Source organism: Macrobrachium nipponense, chromosome 8 (genome assembly GCF_015104395.2).
Source record: "Macrobrachium nipponense isolate FS-2020 chromosome 8, ASM1510439v2, whole genome shotgun sequence".
Lineage (NCBI taxonomy): Eukaryota > Metazoa > Arthropoda > Malacostraca > Decapoda > Palaemonidae > Macrobrachium > Macrobrachium nipponense.
The window spans coordinates 66,524,097-66,544,281 of NC_087203.1; the positions used below are offsets into that span (position 1 = coordinate 66,524,097).

A 20,185-nucleotide genomic window follows, 5' to 3' on the forward strand; every position below is an offset into this window, starting at 1 on the left:
GACTGGTGATGGCAATAATTACTCAATTTTCATTTATATAATTTTTTCTTCATAGAAACAAGAATTTAACAATAATTTTAACTTTAATATAGTAGTACGAAAAATCCCACATAGTCTGTCATAGTGATGCTTCATCACTTATGAATCCTATTCCCTGACCGTCCACAAATGGATGACTGCAAACGGATGACAACATAGTAACCTCAAAGAAAAACCCTCTCCAAGATCATTATGATGAAATGTATTTTATAGCCTTATTTATTAACAAGTTGAATTACAATTATTTTGATTATGTATAATTTTGCATTTATGGAATGTTTTTGTTGAAAATAGAATATGTTAGTGTACATATAGCTGTAATTGTCCCACTATTTTATTATTTATTGTCTTAAGTATATCACATTAATTTAATATTAATATGAATAGTAAATTGTAATGAATAAATAACTATACATTATGAAAAAACATGAAAAAAGTAAAAAAAAATTATAGGTTTTTGCTGCAGTAATGACCCCACAATTACGAAATCCCAAAAATTCCAAAAGCCGATACACATCTGGCCCTAAGGATTATGGATAAAGGATTGTGTACCTGTAGTAATATTAGAATACGTAGTAGATACAATATTACTGGATGCAGTGAAGTAAAGCATAACTTTTTAAAAGATCCATGGAAAACTATGCATAGTCATTTAACTTTGTATTTCATAGCACAGTACTAATGCTGTACTATGTGAATGTTACATACTCTAGTTTTATATCTTGTATGTAATATGACACCCTTAAAATTAGCTTCAAAATTGGGTATTCAAAAGTCGCAAGATGTGCGAGTATATAGGGTACTTGGTATATATTCATTTTATTTGCCTTTGGACAAATCTTCTAAATATGAAGGAGCAAGAACTTCAATTAGAATACTGCAGTTTTCCTCTCCTTCAGAAAGTGGAGGTTTTGTCAAATATTTTGCAAGCCAAAATGGCATGAACTAAAGAGGCAGTTACAGTTGTCCTTCAAATTTTGCTGGGGTTAGGGGTGCCAGTCCTTTGCAAAATTGAGGGCTCTTAGATTTTGAGTCGTATTATCGTGCATTGTTAGTAACAAACCATACTGATATTTAACACAAACAGTTGATACTTAACCATTTACAAAACATTTCTAGAGTACAGTACAATACATTATCAACAAAATAAGAGAGACGGTGTGAGACTATTGTAATAATGATACTTACTACATTGTCAGAAGTTTACATTGCATATTTAGAAATTGGGTTTATAAATTAGTACCCTTAAAGAATATTACTTTATTCTAAAGATGCCACTCACCTTATGCATGTGTAAGGATAGTTGAACATCCACTTCCACTCTACCCTGTCAATTGACTTGGAGATGTTTAACATTGATGATGATAAAAACGATGAAACTACAGTCATGTTGATGCAATTCTTGCTGTTCAGTTACTGAACTTACAGGAACACACTCAGCACAACAGACAGTGAGATGTTCTTCCTCATTATATGTTCCATATATGGGAGAGGAGTGGCTGGTGTGATAGCCTAATTGTGAAAGAGGTTGAGGGGGTGGTTTAAATAGTGATCTATACAATACAATTCCTGCTTCTGCCTTTTCCTTCACTTTCAAGATATACATATCTTGAAAGTGAAGGAAAAAGATAGTTACTACAGACAATTTATAGAGGCTATTCTCTTACTAGTATTTTTTTTTATTTACCCCCCAAAAAATATCTTGGTATTTCCATTGATGTACAGTCTACTCTTCCTAAGACGGTCTAATGGGGGTAGCCAGGGTGTCTGTCTTAGCCAATAGTCTGTTTTAATGTGCAATACATACATACATACATACATACATACATATATATATATATATATATATATATATATATATATATATATATATATATATATATATATATAGTATATATACACACACACGCACACACACACACACAAATATATGTACCTATCAGTATACTCTATTTCATTATTTTTATAAAGAGCATGAATAATAAACCAATGTAAAAAAACATTTGAATTAAACCCAATAGTATCCCTTAAACTCCGACTGGACGTATTTTGCGTCGACATTTTTTGTCTCTCGGGTGCCGACTGGATGTAATTTACGTCGACATACAAAAGTTTTTTTAAAAATTCGAGGAAAAATACTTTTAGGCCTACCAGCCGAAAACTCTTGAATCACGCGCCTTGGGGGATGCTGGAAGTTCACGGATCAAGATGTTGTTTTGTTTACAATCGTTACGCAGGCGTGCAAGCGCGAATTTCTTTCTTGCAGCACTAAAAAGTATCTGTGACACATCTCGGAAATTATTTCGTCACTTTGACATAATTTTTGTACCATTTTAAATTAGCCGTTACATGGAGTGTTATATATGAAAATGTACGAATTTTTATGTAGAATACCACAAAAAAAATACTCATGATTGTAGCTTTTATCAGTTTTGAGATATTTTCATATAAATAACGATAAGTGCCAAAATTTCAACCTTCGGTCAACTTTGACTCTACCGAAATGGTCGAAAAACGCAATTGTAAGCTAAAACTCTTATATTTTAGTAATATTCAATCATTTATTTTAATTTTGCAGCTAATTGGAAGTCTCTAGCACAATATTTCGATTTATGGTGAATTTATGAAAAAACTTTTTCCTTACGTCCGCGCGGTAACTCTTCCGAAAAAAATCATACATGTGATTGTGGTAATGTTCGCACCATTTTAAAATTAGCCGTTACATAAAGTTTTATATATGGAAATGTGCGCAATTTCATGCACAATACAACTAAAAACAACCCATGGTTGTAGCTTTTACCAATTTTGAAATATTTTCATATAAAAAATGATAAGTGACAAATTTTCAACCTTCGGTCAACTTTGACTCTACCGAAATGGTCGAAAAACGCAATTGTAAGCTAAAAAGCTTATATTCTAGTAATATTCAATCATTTACCTCCATTTGGCAACAAATTGGAAGTCTCTAGCACAATATTTTGATTTATGGTGAATTTATGAAAAAAATAACATTCGTTATGTCCGCGCGGTAACTCTTCCGAAAAAATCATACGTGCTATTGTGGTAATGTTTGCACCATTTTAGATTAGCCGTTACATAAAGTTTTATAAATGAAAATGTGCGCAATTTCATGTAGAATACAACAAAAAATAATTGAAGGTTGTAGCTTTTCTCATTTTTGAAATATTTGCATATAAATCACGATAAATAGAAAAAAAACCACGTTCGGTCAACTTTGACTCTACCGAAATGGTCGAAAAACAAAATTGTAAGCTAAAACTCTTACAGTCTAGTAATATTCAGTCATTTATCTTCATCTTGAAACAAATTCGAAGTCTCTAGCACAATATTTAGATTTATGGTGAATTTAAACAAAAAACTTTCCTTCCCTCCGTGTGCGGATTCTCCGCCACAAATCTCCGAAATGCGTACGTTCCATTCTCGGAATATTTGCTCCATTTCATATTAGGCATTTCATAGAGTTTTATATATGGAAATGTGTGCAATTTCATGTAGAATAAAACTAAAAATATTTGAAGGTTGTAGCTTTTCTAATTTCCGAAATAATTGCATATAAAAAAATATATAAAAAAATTTAACATTCGGTCAACTTTAACTCGTCAGATATGGTCGAAAACTGCAATTGTAAGCTAATACCCTTACAGTATAGTAATATTCAATCATTTGTCTTCATTTTGAAAGAAATTGGAAGTGTCTAGGACAATATTTAGATTTATGGTGAATTTTCGAAAAAAATATTTGTTTACGTCCGAGCGTAACGAATTCATGCATTATTTTTTGATAATATTTTCTCTGTGTTGCTTTTATCGTTTTACAATGTTTTATATACCAAAATGATCGCAATTTAGTGTACATTACAACGAAAAAAAAGTTACTTGTTAACTTTAACCGTTTTGCGCACAGCGCGATTTGAATACAATTATATATGAAATTTTGTTTTTGCGCTATCATATATCGCATTATTTATATATGATAATGATAATTTTTTTCATTTCTGATGGTTGTATACTAAACTTCAGCCAATGACAAAAAAAGGAGCCAAAAATGAACTCTTAATCTTGAAAACTAAGCGCGCTGTGATTTTTTGAAAAAAATATTTTTTCCGCTTCCACGCTCGCTCCAAAACACCTCCGGCATATGGGAGACAATTTTTGTTTTACCGCTTCGGCGTTTAAGGGTTAATGCACTAATTCGGTTATTGTTGCTTATAATAGACTATTGGTGCTGATACATACCTAATAGAGGTGCCATTAACTGGTCTTTGGTGCCAAAATCTGGTTATTGGTACCATAAGTGCTGAAAATCACTGCCTATTTGATACTTAAGAAACAAAACAAACTCTAAAAATGCTTAGAGATGAGTTTTTTTTAATACAGTCAAATCTTGGTTTTCATACGCCTCACTTTTTGTACATTTTGTTTTTCGTAGACTTTTTTATACAAAATTTTATCTCGGTTACAGTACATTTCCTCGGTTTTCGTACACTTGGAAATGCTCCATCTGGGGCCTATTCATGTGCTGGGCCCTGCATCAAGCACCCAACCAAAGCATCCCATCTTCTCTCGTGACCCATTCTGCTCTTGTGTTCATTGTTTTTGTGCTTTTTTTATTCGAGTGCAACTGCTAAATAAGCCATCATGGGGCCAAAGAAAGTTCCAAGTTCCCTTGTGTAAAAAAGGCGAGAAACACTATAAAATTGCATGCCGATATTAGCACTGCTGTTAGGGAATTTAAGGCCAACAGAGGCTGGTTTGAAAAATTCAGAAAACGAATGGGCATACATAATGTGCCTACTTCAGGGATTAAGGACATGTTTGCAAAGTGGAATGATATAAAAAATTTTGTGGAGAATTATCATCCCCAACAAAGAAGTTGTAATCGTGTCTTCAAAATGTTTAATGACAATACCTTGTATAACTTTAGATAGTGCCAGTAAAAAACAAAGAGAAACCCCAGATAGGTCCTTGATACCTGTACTCCTTCTGGAGGGAGACTCCCCTTCCAGACAATAACTTCTCCTCCCTCTCCCCTCCTCTCTGTCTTCCATACGCTAACAGGTGGTTTCCATAAAGGTAAGAGTGATGTTACATGTTCATTTATTCATTTCATTAGTCATTTATGTATATTTATTTCTCATTGTTTTCTGTATGTAAAAGTGTGTTTATTCCCAATAAAATGTATTTTTAAAATATATTTTTGGCAGTCTGGAATGCATTAATTGTATTTACATTATTCCTTATGGGAATTATTGTTTCAGTTTTCATTGGAGGTTATGGGAACGGATTTTGTACGAAAAATGAGGTACCACTGTAGTTTTATCAGAAAAAGTACTTTTAGTCATGAAAATGATATGAAATTACAGTAATTTGTGAGTATTTCTTAGTGAAAAAATACGGCAAATAGGATAAAATTACAGTAATATCTGAATATTTCTCAGTGAAAAATATTGTAAATAGGTGAATTTTTTGCAAATAATGGGTATATACGGTGCATAGCAAATCCGCGAATAGGCGAGTCTGCAAATACGTACAGGGGTTGACTGTATATGATTGAATGTTTTGCATGGATAAAATATACTTTATATTGTTGAAACTCCATTTTTAGCATGAATAATCTCCTATAAAATAAGCTTTCAGCCATGCTCCCTTTTAGTTTTGTGTATTGTCTTAGTCTTATTGTAATTTTATAATTGAAGATTTTATTATTTTGTTTACATTAATTTCTCTAGTTTACATGAAGTGCAAGAAATTTGTCATAGACAACTTCAGTATATGATAAAGTAGTTTATCCTAGTGGCTAATTGCATACCACTGGCATCGAGTAATGAAACTATAGTATTTGGCTGTAATCCATCATATTATTTAGTGATTACTTATTTTAGTATCATTAAAAATAAATTTGCACAGGAAATGCGAGTGACCACTGCTTGGCGAGCTCGTCATGCTTCCATGGTCCCGATGTTTGCTGAGACACAAGGAATTGAAGATACTTCCCTTACATCCTTAGTGTCCCTTACTCAAGGAATAGATAATGTTGATGGAGCTCATGAAGGAAAGGTTCAAGCCACTCAGCAGAGAGCATTTACTGAAACCCAACAACCAGGTATGACAGTTCTTTCACTTTCTTTTGTTATGACCATTGAAGGATGGTCTCTTGTTTGCCAATTTCTCAAAAGTTGTATTTTAACAAAGACCTTTGACATTCACAATTGATCTCTGATCCTCTTTTCCTGTTGAGAGCAAGCAGATTTGCTGAACAGCAGCACACTATGCAGTAAATGTGCTTTGCTGATGAAGTTTTGAGTCCCAGAGGTCCTTTAGTCCTCATACTGAAGATGAAATGCATTACTACCCTAAAACAGTTCTCCTTGCATTTTAATAATTTACATTTTTATATATTTATTTTTTAATTTCCTAATCTATTTTTCTTTTCTAATAAGTGATCTCTTTCTGAATTTCCTATTACCTTCTGTCACTTCTTTTAAATGAATACCAAGTCAATCCTTTTAATCAAAACAATGAGACATTTGGCATGCATGAATTCCTTACTCTTAGTATGCTTGAAAGACCTACTTGTAATACAGTTTGATAATTTTTTTTATACAACTGTGTATTTACATACGTATTCGATATGATATTGTCACCCATGAGATCAGATGATACTAGAGGTAAGAAGTACAAGCGTAAATTTTTATCAATGCTAGAAAATGCTTATCCCATTAGCGAATAGTTTAGTGTTCACTTTCCTCAATAGATGGCATTGTGCCTTGTTTACATTTTGATGGCGACATTCAAATGCCCCATGATTGCCGAAATTCATTCATTATTTTTTTCATCTCGCTGTCCTCTACAATAAAAATAAGTGGCGGAAAAACTAATAGCGATAATTATGAAATACCATATATAGAATATGAAAGTCACTGCTAAATCATATGCAGATTCTGAGAAAAGTTTAGTACTGTATTGACTTAGTAGTATATTGTTTTGACTTACTAGTAGGCTAACTCGGGAATGTAGGCTAAATATGTTAAATAAAGTATACTATTTTAAAGAAAATTATGCATTATACAAAGTTATAAAATGATGAAGTTAAAATATGAGTAATAAAATAATAAAAAGTTTTGTCAGAACTTTACCAAGTAGTAGGCTATGTCGGTAACTAGTTCTGTATATAATATATGACTTGAAAATTAATGCTATTAGTCGAATGCGTGTTTAACGACACACTCGTTTAATGACGTGGTCACTGGAATGGAACCCTGTTGTTAAACGAAGAGTACCTGTATTTACATTTTAAACTGTAGAAATAAGCTTTTATTAGCCTTTTTAGTGACTTACCAAATACTATTTGTAATTCCTCCTGATACGCGATGGGTTATGGAACCTAACCTTGTGAATGTTGTAGGTATTCTGGTATTACCATTTTTTTTATACATGTGTTACTCCATTTTAATTTCTTGGTAGATGCTTAAAGGTAAGATAATTACTTGGGTTTGGAAAACAAAGACAGCATCCTTCCAAATTTTCAGAGATAAGGGCACCAGGCCCCTACATTAAAAATTCTGCTAATAATTCTTTATCCTCAGGAATGAGACATCAGCAACTAAATTGCTTTTCTGTCAAAGAGATCTTTTTGTAAACTCATCTACCACCATCCCCAATTGGAGTCAATAGAGAGATGATAAATGTAAACATAATAATTCATCCAGTACTAGAAGTATCTTTTACTTGGGTTTATGTGTCAGTTATGAGCCTGTGCACTCTGGTATTCTCCACCCCAAAATTATTGATATACCCCAGTACTTCTAGAGCAATATACAGTAGAACCTGTAAAATGTAGAAACCTACATTTTCTGTTATACTGATGCTTCAACTTATTTTTTGTAGGATTTGCTGCAATAGTATCTTCATAAATCAACCCAGTAATGGTTCATTTTTTATTGCAGAATTATTTGCAAGAGGGCCAGCTGTTAAGATTATTAAAAATGTGCTACCCTAGACATTTTTAGTTTTCAGTAACTGGAAGTTCTTAGGAGTTCTTCAGAATTGTTATCCTGTAGATCTTTTTTTGTGTAACAGTCTGAAGTTTTTATTCTAAAGAATACATGAGTCTGGAAAAATTGTCAGAATATGTTGGATCCTTTTCATATAGGTTTTGATTTTACTGAAAATGCTTTTAAGCCAGCCAACTGTAAGTACCATGAGCAGCCTTGTGCCTGTTGGCTTTTTTTTTTTCTTTTTGTACCTGCAAAACTGTTTATTATGAGCAATGACAGGATTTGAGGCGTCCAGTGCTAAAACACACACTCACCACAAATTTGAGAAATGCATTTTATTGTACATCTGAAATCCCCTTCGTTTCCTCTTTCGAATGATGTAATTGAGTGTATATTTTGATGATGAGAATAAGGTTCAATTTTGCATTATATAATCTGTACTTTTGTAAACTTAAGCATTAATTTTGCTCATCAATTTTACAATCAATCAGTCAATCAAATTGTGCCCAGACTAATTTTTTATATATATATATATATATATATATATATATATATATATATATATATATATATATATATAACATATTTTTGGGGTCCTAAACATTCCAAAAATTCAAACCTGAAGAAAATATCTTGAAAAATAAAAGAGTTATGGCCTTTTTAAATTTACAAATTTAAAGGCCTTTTTTCTCGTTATTTTTTTAAAATGTGGTGAGTGTGGGTTTTAGCGCTGGACGCCTCATTTATTGAATTATGAATCTGGCAGCAACACACTGAAACAGATTAAATCTGTTTACTACATTTCAGAAAAAAACCCTTTTTTATTGACGTAATGTTAATAATGCTTGAGGTTTGGTCACACTTGTTTGACCTGCGTGTATTTGGTGTACAGGCCGTCCCATATCAGCAGCATCGGTTAACCCTGGATAGGTTTCTCTCTAAGGAAGGAACTAGTTAGATGGCTACTATCGAGATAGGTCTCTTTCAGCATCTGTATAGCCACATCATAATTCTGATTGGTAATGCTAAGACCTTCTATGACCCTAAAAGCATTATCTTTAACACTGAACCTTAAAATACTGAACTTCAAAATATTAGTTTTGTCAGTACGGTCATGAATGACACTACTGCACAAATCCCCAAATGCTGGCCCTTTCCTGATACATACTTACCATCAAAATCTGGTATTTTTATGTGTGGTAACCTTGGCAAAATACCTGAATCACTAACCTTAGACAGGGTTTTCTTATTAATTTTAGCTGATAGATAATTTATGATTATCCTAGCATTGCGACCAGCAACTCTAGTCTCGTAATTTGGGACACAATAAATCAGAATTTTTAGTCAATGCCGACTGATAGTGATGCCAAGCATTCCCCAAGTTCTGCAAAGCACCTTGCAGGTCCCTACTATAATTCTGAAGAATTTCAAGAGCAGGTTCACCTGTACCTGCTAAGTACTGCTCTATCTCATTCCCTATCTCTGTAACATGATGGGCAGCATCATCATACACTGTCTGAATCAGTGTATCAGTATGCAAATTTGCACCTTCTGCTTCTGTACCTGTAGCCATGACAAATTTAACTGTAACCGAATCACGGATAGCAGGAAATTGTTACACTTCAATATATCAACTGATCCTGAAATAAAAATACACCACAATACACTGTGATAATGGTGCAAACAAAATAAAATCCTAAGCATGTAACACACACATGATTATCTGAACCTCCAGTCACGGGAACTGGTAACTGCTAGTTAAGGTTATCCGAACTTCTTAGCATAATCACAAAGCACTGTCATAAATATGATAATGAATGCTGAGAAATGTAACTTATCTACTAAAACTAATAGCATCCGGTTCAAAGGACCACTACCTAAGGGTGTGGGAAATTATGACTCTATATGCACAGACTATACCACAAGTTGAGTTTTACCGGCCTGTTCCTCCCTCTCTGAACAGTAAGACCTTGCACACCCTTAGTTTAGGGAGACTTGATACGATCTATTTTCAGATCACCTTGGGGGACAATTACTTACTCAAGCACATATGTACCTAATCAGGTACTGGCCTTAACTGATTCCCAGGGAAAAAAAGGGTGGTCTCAGAATCAATCGCTACATAAAATTTAAACAATTTAATACAAACAAGTAAAGAACATTTAACACTACAGCCAGTCCCCGGGTTACGACGGGGGTTCCGTTCTTGAGACGCGTCGTAAGCCGAAAATCGTCGTAAGCCGGAACATCGTTAAAAATCCTAAGAAAACCTTACTTTTAATGCTTTGGGTGCAGTGAAAACTTTGTAAACTGCATTCTTATGGCATTTTTCATCAAAAAAACCTTCAAAAATTGATTATTTTGCATTTTTGGTGTCATAATCTCCCAGATGAGCGTTGTAGGCGTCTTAACCCTGGAACATGCGTCGTAACCCTGGAAATAACGTCTGTTGACAAGCGTCATAACCTCGGAACGTCGTAAGCCGACACTGTCGTAACCCGGGGACTGCCTGTAATTAACATAAAACAAATAGAGACAAACTAAGGAAAAAACAATCACAATCAGTTAACAAGCAATCAAAAATTATGTTAAGCTATAATTGAATCAAATTTACACAAACAATAGTTACGATATTAAAAAACAATAACAAACTAGCACAAACAGAGAGTTAACGCAAAAACTAAACTGAAGGTTACAAAGTTCTTCTGTTAGGTTCCTTTGGGTCTTTAAATGCACTTAAGAATTAAACTCCATGAACTGGACCCAAAGGAACAAGGATACTCTCCCTTTCACAGCCGGAGCTCTCGAACGTCTCTCTCCTTCCTGTCAAAAACAACATAGGTAAGTACGGTAGGCGCATGCGTAACCATTCCACCATCAGAAAGGGGTAATTGCTAGTTATAAACACTAGTTTTAAATACAGTAGTTAATAAGAGAGAGTATCAAAGTACAGTGGTACCTCGACATACGAAATTAATCCGTTCTGAGGCGGCCTTCGTAACCTGAACTTTTCGTATCTTGAACTGCATTTTGCATGTAAATAGCCTAATTCGTTCCAAGCCCCACAAAAACACTACAGTAAATTTTATAATAAAGCTAAAATGACCAATAAACAATGAAATACTACAACAATTTGGACCATTCAATACCTAACTTAATACGTACTACTAATATGTACCTATAAATAAAGTGCATTAATGTACATGGTATACAAGAAATACTGTACGTATATACGTACGTATGTATTAAAATGTGGAAGCTTACCTTTCGAGTGAGGCTATCTCCGAAAGTGGCGACAGAGGAGGAGGATAAACGGCAGAAAATTTGTTACGTAGTACGTACACTTAACTTAACGAAACACATTAAAAATGTCAGGAAACATAAACTAAACTTTATGAAATACATTACCAAACTGTAACACTTAACTTTACAAAAAACTTAAAATTATTTTTTTTGTTTCACTTTTTTATACTTGATGTTTTTTTTTTTTTTTTTTTACAAAATTTAAATTTCTTCACCACTTTCAACTTTCTGTTTTTTCGTAGTATCAATTGGATCTTCCTTTTTTCTTACTCCTACTAAAGGCCTCTTTAAAAAATAAATATCCAAGGAAGATTGCTTCTGCCTACTTTTCACAATGTTCCTGAAATGACTCAGGCAAATGCCATCGAACTGCGCAAGCATAGGACCTGTGTAAGCCTTTTTGGGGTGTCTCTTTTCTACAAATGATTGCACCTTATGAAAAGCAGCTAGAGCATCCTTAATTTCTGCCGTTGTCATAGGGTTGTCGTCCTCCTCCTTGCCGCTGCTAGAGAACTCTTCTTGAACGACATTATGTTGCATGGCCTCCAACTCCTTCAGGTCCTCCGTCGTAAGCTCCTCTTTGTGCTCCTCGAGAAGGTCCTCGTCGATGACCAGCCCCATGGACTTCCCGAGTGCAACGATCTCGTCAAGATCTGGTTGCGAAACAGTTTCAGGATTGTCAACTGTTCCTGAATCTGCACCAGGTTCGCCCACGTTGAATCCCTCGAAGTATCGGGTGGATACGGCATCAGGCCAGAGCTTCCTCCACATAGAATTTAAGGTTCGCCTCGAAACCTCCTGCCAAGCTTGATCGATGAGTCGGATGCATATCACAACATCAAAGTGCTCCTTCCAAAATTCACGCAAGGTGAGGTTTGTGGTATCGGTGATGTCGAAACATCTCTTGAAAAGATGCTTCCTATACAGCTTCTTGAAATTCGATATCACTTGCTGGTCCATGGGCTGGAGGAGAGGGGTGGTGTTAGGCAGAAGATAAAGAACATTGATAAAAGAATACTTCGCTAGGATATCTTCCTCGAGGCCAGGAGGGTGAGTAGGGGCATTGTCCAACAACAGCAGACATTTCAGATGTCTGCTGTTGTTGGACAATGCCCCTACTCACCCTCCTGGCCTCGAGGAAGATATCCTAGCGGAGTATTCTTTTATCAATGTTCTTTATCTTCTGCCTAACACCACCCCTCTCCTCCAGCCCATGGACCAGCAAGTGATATCGAATTTCAAGAAGCTGTATAGGAAGCATTTCAGATGGAGGCACTTCTCTTCCAAGAATTTCTTCACTGTTGGGCCGAAACAGATTTACCCACTCGGTGAACAAATGTCTCGTTACCCAGGCTTTCGCATTAGCCCTCCACATCACTGGAAGCTTCTCATTAGCACTTTGTGGGCCTTGAAGGCTCGAGGAGTCTCGGAAAGATAGACAAGTAGGGTTTTCACCTTGCAATCCCCACTGGCGTTGGAACAAAGTGCGAGCGTAAGCCTGTCTTTCATAGGCTTATGCCCGGGTAGCTTCTTCTCTTCCTGCGTGATGCACGTCCGACGAGGCATTTTTTTTTTCAAAAAAGGCCAGTCTGAAGACCTGCTGAGAACTTTAGCCTTCATTGAGAGTCATCTCATTGAACGTCTTAATAAAGGCTTTGGCTGCTTTCATGTCCGAGCTGGCCACCTCCCCATGCCGCACCACCGAATGGATGCCAGTCCTTTTATGGAATTTTTCGAACCACCCATGAGAAGCCTTGAAGTCTGGGGTTGGCATCGATGTCCTTTCTCCTCCGTCGTCTTCGGCCTGGGCAATCAAATCGCTGAAAATAGAGCTGGCCTTGGGGAGATTGCCGTCTCAGTTATCATATCGCCAGCGATTTCTTTGTCTTATATCCAAATCTCGTTGTGCACGTGGCTCCTCTTGCTAGACAAAATAGTCATGCCCTTGGAAGGTGTAGCTGCTTTGATGGCTTCCTTCTGCTTAAGGATGGTGCCTATCGTCGATGGATTTCGGCCTTAATCCTTGGCGATCACACTCAATCGCATGCCAGCTTCATACTTTTTAATTATCTCCATCTTCGTCTCCAAAGAAAGCATCCTCTTCTTTCCGTGAACTTCAACTTTCTTGGGACCCATGACTATGTATATACTGTATGCATTTAAGTTATGTAGTATACGTATGTACTAAAGTTCTCACACAACACGATAAAGTAGTACTACAATGAAATCACTAACGAATTTACGTTAATAAACGAAATCTTATAGAACGAACGAATTCGGCGTGCGTATAGAAACGATGCTGCTACTGAGTGGCTGAAAAAGCACGCTGCTACATAGATGCATGATGGGAGAGATGCTGACCAATAGGAGAGCAGGATCTTATGGCGATGACTAGCATCAGGAACCAATGGGAGAGCAGGAGGATGGTGGCGAGTCTACTCAGTTGGCGGCGCGAGAGTTTTAAAATTGTTATCGGTGGTTAATCTCGGGACTTTACAGTGACAACCTTTCGTATCCTGAACTATTTTCGTATGTAGAGCCAAAAAAATCTTTGTATTTACTTTCGTAACTTGAATTTTTCATAAGTTGAGCCTTTCGTATGTCTAGTTACCACTGTAATTGCATTTCCTGTACAAGGAAAAATGAAAACTTTCATTCATGAATGTACAAAATACTTAAACCAAATTATGACAATCTGAAAACCTTCAGATATTTTGATATATGTTAATGCTACAACCCCATAAATTTTTCTAAACCCCAACAGCAATGGTTCAGAAAAATGGAGAGTATAAATTTCTCGACATATTTTATCATTACGTTAAATTTATAGGGAAATGACCTGTTTATGTGAACTGTTATTTCTTTTACATACATAAAGTAATATTTTAACTCTTCTCTTCTCCTTCTCTCCTCAACATATCAACGCTCCCTCTTTCAGTTTCAAATCAGCTGGGCGTGATGTCAACGTGGTTATGTATAATTTTATACATTTTTATGCTAAATGTTATATTGAAAGCTAAATTTTATATTAAATGCTTTATACTTTTATTTATTTTGTTGAATAGTGTTATCATTAAACTATATATTGTAAATGAAAAAAAAATTTAATACAGTTTAACTTGTAAGACCCAGTAGGTCATTGAATACAAGTATAAACTAGATAATCAGTCAGTTCGAAGTATGAGTATTTGTTCAACAAACAACAAAATATTCTCGAAAATTTTGTTAAAAAAACAGAAAGTTCGACATAAATGTGCTAATAACGAGGTACCCACTGTACAGTGTTCCCCTCATATTCGTGGGGTATGTGTACTATACATATTTTTTTGTCTGTCCATCCCCCTGTGGTGGTTGTGCGTGGTAACACTGCGTCCCGGGCTTTAAATAGTTATGCTATGTGTAAGTTTTAGGTAAATTAAAGGATATCTGGGTGTACATTTAATTTACTGTATGCGAATTACACCGTTAATATTTGAAATAGGATATTATTTAAAGCCCGGGATGCAGTGTTACCATGCTCAAACACCACAGGTGGATGGACAGATGGAAAAAAAACAGAGTATATTCACCCCCACTAATAGTTAAAACCTGCGAATAGTTAGAACCATCACTAAAAATGCTTATACTGCCTGCCTTGAAATTTAAGATACCAAATGTATACCTTAAATAACATCCAACTTCAAATATACCTTAAATTACTTACCTATTACTGTATTAATCTTTGAGTTTATATTATTAATATAATTTCAAACTCATCTTAAACATTTTACCATATACCTACAGCCAATAACAGAGAGAGAGAGAGAGAGCATTGAATGGCAACATCATATATCTAACTATCAAGAGTGAAATTATGAATTATTTCTGAGAGAGATATGTATATCAAACTGTCATTTACTTCCCCACCCTCTTTCCTCAAAGTAGATAAAAAGATTGGGAATAGCTATTTTTTTCATCAGTCTTATTAATATTTGAAAATTGGTTACAAGGTAAATATTTATACTACAAAACAAATAAGCATATGTAAGTAAGAGAGAGAGAGAGAGAGAAATGTTATTGTTACTGTTTAATGTCATTAAACTTAATATTAACCCTCTTACGCCGATTGGACGTATTAAACGTCGAGATAAATTGTCTCCCGGGTGCCGATTGGACGTATTAAACGTCGACATAAAAAAGTTTTTTTAAAAATTTGCGGAAAAATACTTAATAGGCCTATCAGCCGAAAACTTTTGAATCACGCACCTTGGGGGATGCTGGGAGCTCACGGATCAAGGCGTTGTTCAATCGTTACGCAGGCGCGCAAGCGCGAATTTCTTTCTTATTGCACTAAAAAGTATCAGTGACACATCTCTGAAATTATTTCGTCACTTTGACATAATTTTTGCACCATTTTAAATAGCTGTTACATGGAGTATTATATATGAAAATGTGCACAATTTCATGTAGAATACAACTAAAAACAACTCATGGTTGTAGCTTTTTCAGTTTTGAAATATTTTCATATAAATAACTATAAGTGCCAAAATTTCAACCTTCGGTCAACTTTGACTCTACTGAAATGGTCGAAAAACGCAATTGTAAGCTAAAACGCTTATATTCTAGTAATATTCAATCATTTGCCTTAATTTTGCAACAAATTGGACGTCTCTAGCACAATATTTCAATTTATGGTGAATTTATGAAAAAAAAACTTTCCTTATGTCCGTCTGTAACTCTTCCGATAAATTTTTTCTGCGATTGTCATCATGTTTGCACCATTTTAAATTAGCCGTTACATAAAAATTTATATATGGAAATGTGCACAATTTCATGCACAATACAATTATAAACAACCCATGGTTGTAGCTTTTATCAGTTTTGAAATATTTTCACATAAATAACAATAAGTGCCAAAATTTCAACCTTCGGTCAAATTTGACTCGACCGAAATAGTCAAAAAATGCAATTGTAAGCTAAAACTCTTATATTCTAGTAATATTCAATCATTTACCTTCGTTTTGCAACAAATTGGAAGTCTCTAGCACAATATTTCGATTTATGGTGAATTTATGAAAAAAAACATTTTCCTTACATCCACGTGGTAACTCTTCCGAAAAAAATCAGAAATTTTTTTGTGCGATTGTCGTAATTTTTGCACCATTTTAAATTAGCCGTTACATAAAGTTTTATATATGAAAATGTGCGCAATTTTATGTAGAACACAACTAAAATGATTGAAGGTTGTAGCTTTTCTCATTTTTGAAATATTTGCATATAAATCACGATAAATAGAAAAAAAAACCACGTTCGGTCAACTTTGACTCTACTGAAATAGTCAAAAAACGCAATTGTAAGCTAAAACTTTTACAGTCTAGTAATATTCAGTCATTTATCTTCATCTTGAAACAAATTCGAAGTCTCTAGCACAATATTTAGATTTATGGTGAATTTTTAAAAACTTTCCTTCCCTCCGCACGCGAATTCTCTGCCGCAAATCTCCGAAATGCATACGTCGCATTCTCGTTATATTTGCTCCATTTCATATTAGGCGTTTCATAGAGTTTTATATATGAAAATGTGCACAGTTTCATGTAGAATACAATAAAAAATAATTGAAGGTTGTAGCTTTTCTAATTTCCGAAATATTTGCATATAGAAAAAATATATAAAAAGATTTGACATTCTGTCAACGTTAACTCGTTCGAAATGGTCGAAAACTGCCATTGTAAGCTAAAACTCTTACAGTATAGTAATATTCAATCATTTATCTTAATTTTGAAACAAATTGGAAGTCTCTAGAACAATATTTAGATTTATGGTGAATTTTAAAAATAAAACATTTTTTTTACGTCCACGTGTTACGAATTCATGCATCATTTTGTTATAATATTTTCTCTGTGTTGCTTTGATCATTTTACAATATGTTATATACCAAAATGATCGCAATTCAGTGTATAATACAATAAAAAATTAACTCGTTAGCTTTAGCCGTTTTGCTCGCAGCGCGATTCGAATACAATTACATATATATGAAATTTTGTTTTTGTGCTTTCATATATTGCATTATTTATATATGATAATGATATTTTTTTCATTTCTGATGGTTGCATATGACAAAAAAAGGAGCCAAAAAATGAACTCTTAATCTTGAAAACTAAGCGCGCTGTGATATTTTGAAAAAAATATTTTTTCTGCTTCGGCGCTCACTCCGAGACCCCCTCGGTACACGGGAGACAATTTTTATTATACCCCTTCGGCGTAAGAGGGTTAATAGAAAACTAGTGCTGTATATTATTATTTTACCATAAAATGTACTAATGCCCTTAAAGATTTACACTTCCAGTCCAAACAGAGAGAGAGTTACCACTGTGACATACGTATCTCTATCTCGTGTGGCGAGACAGAGAGTTATCCTTATTTAAAAGAGTGAAATGGATAGGTTATTGTATGTCTTTAAATTACTATCACATATGAATTTTGAAATTATTTATATTATTATTATTATGTGAAAATATTAATAAAGATATACATGTACCATAGAAATTCTCTCATCTCAGTTAGAGAGAGAGAGAGATTACATGATCTTGAGTGGGCAACACTCTCCCCTGTCACATTACTTGATATATTTGACCGCTGTTGGACCCCAGCCATCTCAGCTTTAATGAATTGATATTATTGCTGTTTACATTAATATTGATATTTGAAAATTAGTAAATCATTTATTTATCATACAAAAAACATACATCTCTGTAAGAGGGAGAGAGTGAGAATGAAATGAAAAGATTGTCGTAGTATTTTGTAAAATATTTTCACATATGATTTTTGTAATTACAGATTATTATTATTATTATTATTTTTATGATTTTTGTAATTACAGATTATTATTATTATTATTATTTTTTTATTTTTTTATTTTTTTATTTTTTTTTATTTTTTATTTTTTTATTTTTTTTTGCTCTATCACAGTCCTCCAATTCGACTGGGTGGTATTTATAGTGTGGGGTTCCGGGTTGCATCCTGCCTCCTTAGGAGTCCATCACTCTTCTTACTGTTTGTGCCGTTTCTAGGATCACACTCTTCTGCATGAGTCCTGGAGCTACTTCAGCCTCTAGTTTTTCTAGATTCCTTTTCAGGGATCTTGGGATCGTGCCTAGTGCTCCTATGATTATGGGTACGATTTCCACTGGCATATCCCATATCCTTCTTATTTCTATTTTCAGATCTTGATACTTGTCCAATTTTTCCCTCTCTTTCTCTTCAACTCTGGTGTCCCATGGTATTGCGACATCAATGAGTGATACTTTCTTCTTGACCTTGTCAATCAACGTCACGTCTGGTCTGTTTGCACGTATCACCCTATCCGTTCTGATACCATAGTCCCAGAGGATCTTTGCCTGATCGTTTCTATCACTCCTTCAGGTTGGTGCTCGTACCACTTATTACTGCAAGGTAGCTGATGTTTCTTGCACAGGCTCCAGTGGAGGGCTTTTGCCACTGAATCATGCCTCTTTTTGTACTGGTTCTGTGCAAGTGCCGGGCATTCACTTGCTATGTGGTTTATGGTTTCACTTTTCGTATTGCACTTCCTACATATGGGGAGAGATGTTATTTCCGTCTATCGTACTTTGAACATATCTGGTTCTTAGGGCCTGATCTTGTGCCGCTGTTATCATTCCTTCAGTTTCCTTCTTTAGCTCTCCCCTCTGTAGCCATTGCCAATTGTCATCGCTGGCTAGTTCTTTAGTCTGTCTCATGTATTGTCCGTGCATTGGTTTGTTGTGCCAGTCCTCTGTTCTTTCTGTCTTTCTCCTGTCTCTGTATATTTCTGGGTCTTCGTCTGCTTTTATTAGTCCTTCTTCCCATGCACTCTTTAGCCACTCGTCTTCACTGGTTTTCAGATATTGCCCCAGTGCTCTGTTTTCGATGTTGACGCAGTCCTCTATACTTAGTAGTCCTCTCCCTCCTTCCTTTCGTGTTATGTATAGTCTGTCCGTATTTGCTCTTGGGTGTAGTGCTTTGTGTATTGTCATATGTTTCCTGGTTTTCTGATCTATGCTGCGGAGTTCTGCCTTCGTCCATTCCACTATTCCTGCGCTGTATCTGATTACTGGCACTGCCCATGTGTTTATGGCTTTTATCATATTTCCGGCGTTGAGTTTTGACTTGAGTATCGCCTTGAGTCTCTGCATATATTCTTTCCTGATCGTGTCCTTCATCTCTTGGTGTTTTATATCTCCTCCTTCCATTATTCCCAGGTATTTGTATCCTGTCTCATCTATGTGTTTGATGTTGCTCCCATCTGGTAGCTTTATCCCTTCAGTTCTCGTTACTTTGCCTTTTTGTATGTTGACTAAGGCGCATTTTTTCTATTCCAAAACTCCATCCTGATGTCCCCAGATACAATCCTTACAGTCTGGATTAGGGTATCTATTTCCTTGATGCTCTTACCATACAGCTTGATGTCGTCCATGAACATCAGATGGTTGATTCTGTTGCCTCTTTTATTATTATTATTATTATTATTATTATTACCACCACCATTATCATTTGAAAATATTAATAAATATGTTATACATACATGTACTATAAAAATATCTCATCTCAGTAGAGAGAGAGAGAGAGAGAGAGAGAGAGAGAGAGAGAGAGAGAGGACACACACACACACACCCTCCCCTCCTGTCACATTATTTGATATATTTGACAGCTTTTGGACCTCAGCCTGGTACCTGGAGTTCGAAAGAAAGATGCATGAAGACAGGGATTTTCTTCATTCTTACAAAATTTTTTAATTTATAAACTTTACTAATTCACTTTAGTATTTTCTTTAATGAACTGATTGCTCTT

At 34.9% G+C, this 20,185-nt stretch overlaps 1 protein-coding gene across 1 annotated transcript in view; it reads left to right on the top strand.

Annotated features, from left to right (window-relative positions):
• The window catches only part of LOC135222815 (DNA-dependent protein kinase catalytic subunit-like), a 763,170-nt gene that overhangs the window by 587,459 nt on the left and 155,526 nt on the right, over positions 1-20,185 (top strand). Inside the window, exon 42 of the mRNA XM_064261121.1 lies at positions 5,967-6,162. Coding sequence (XP_064117191.1) covers positions 5,967-6,162 — 196 coding nt within the window. The remainder of the gene's footprint in view (positions 1-5,966; positions 6,163-20,185) is intronic.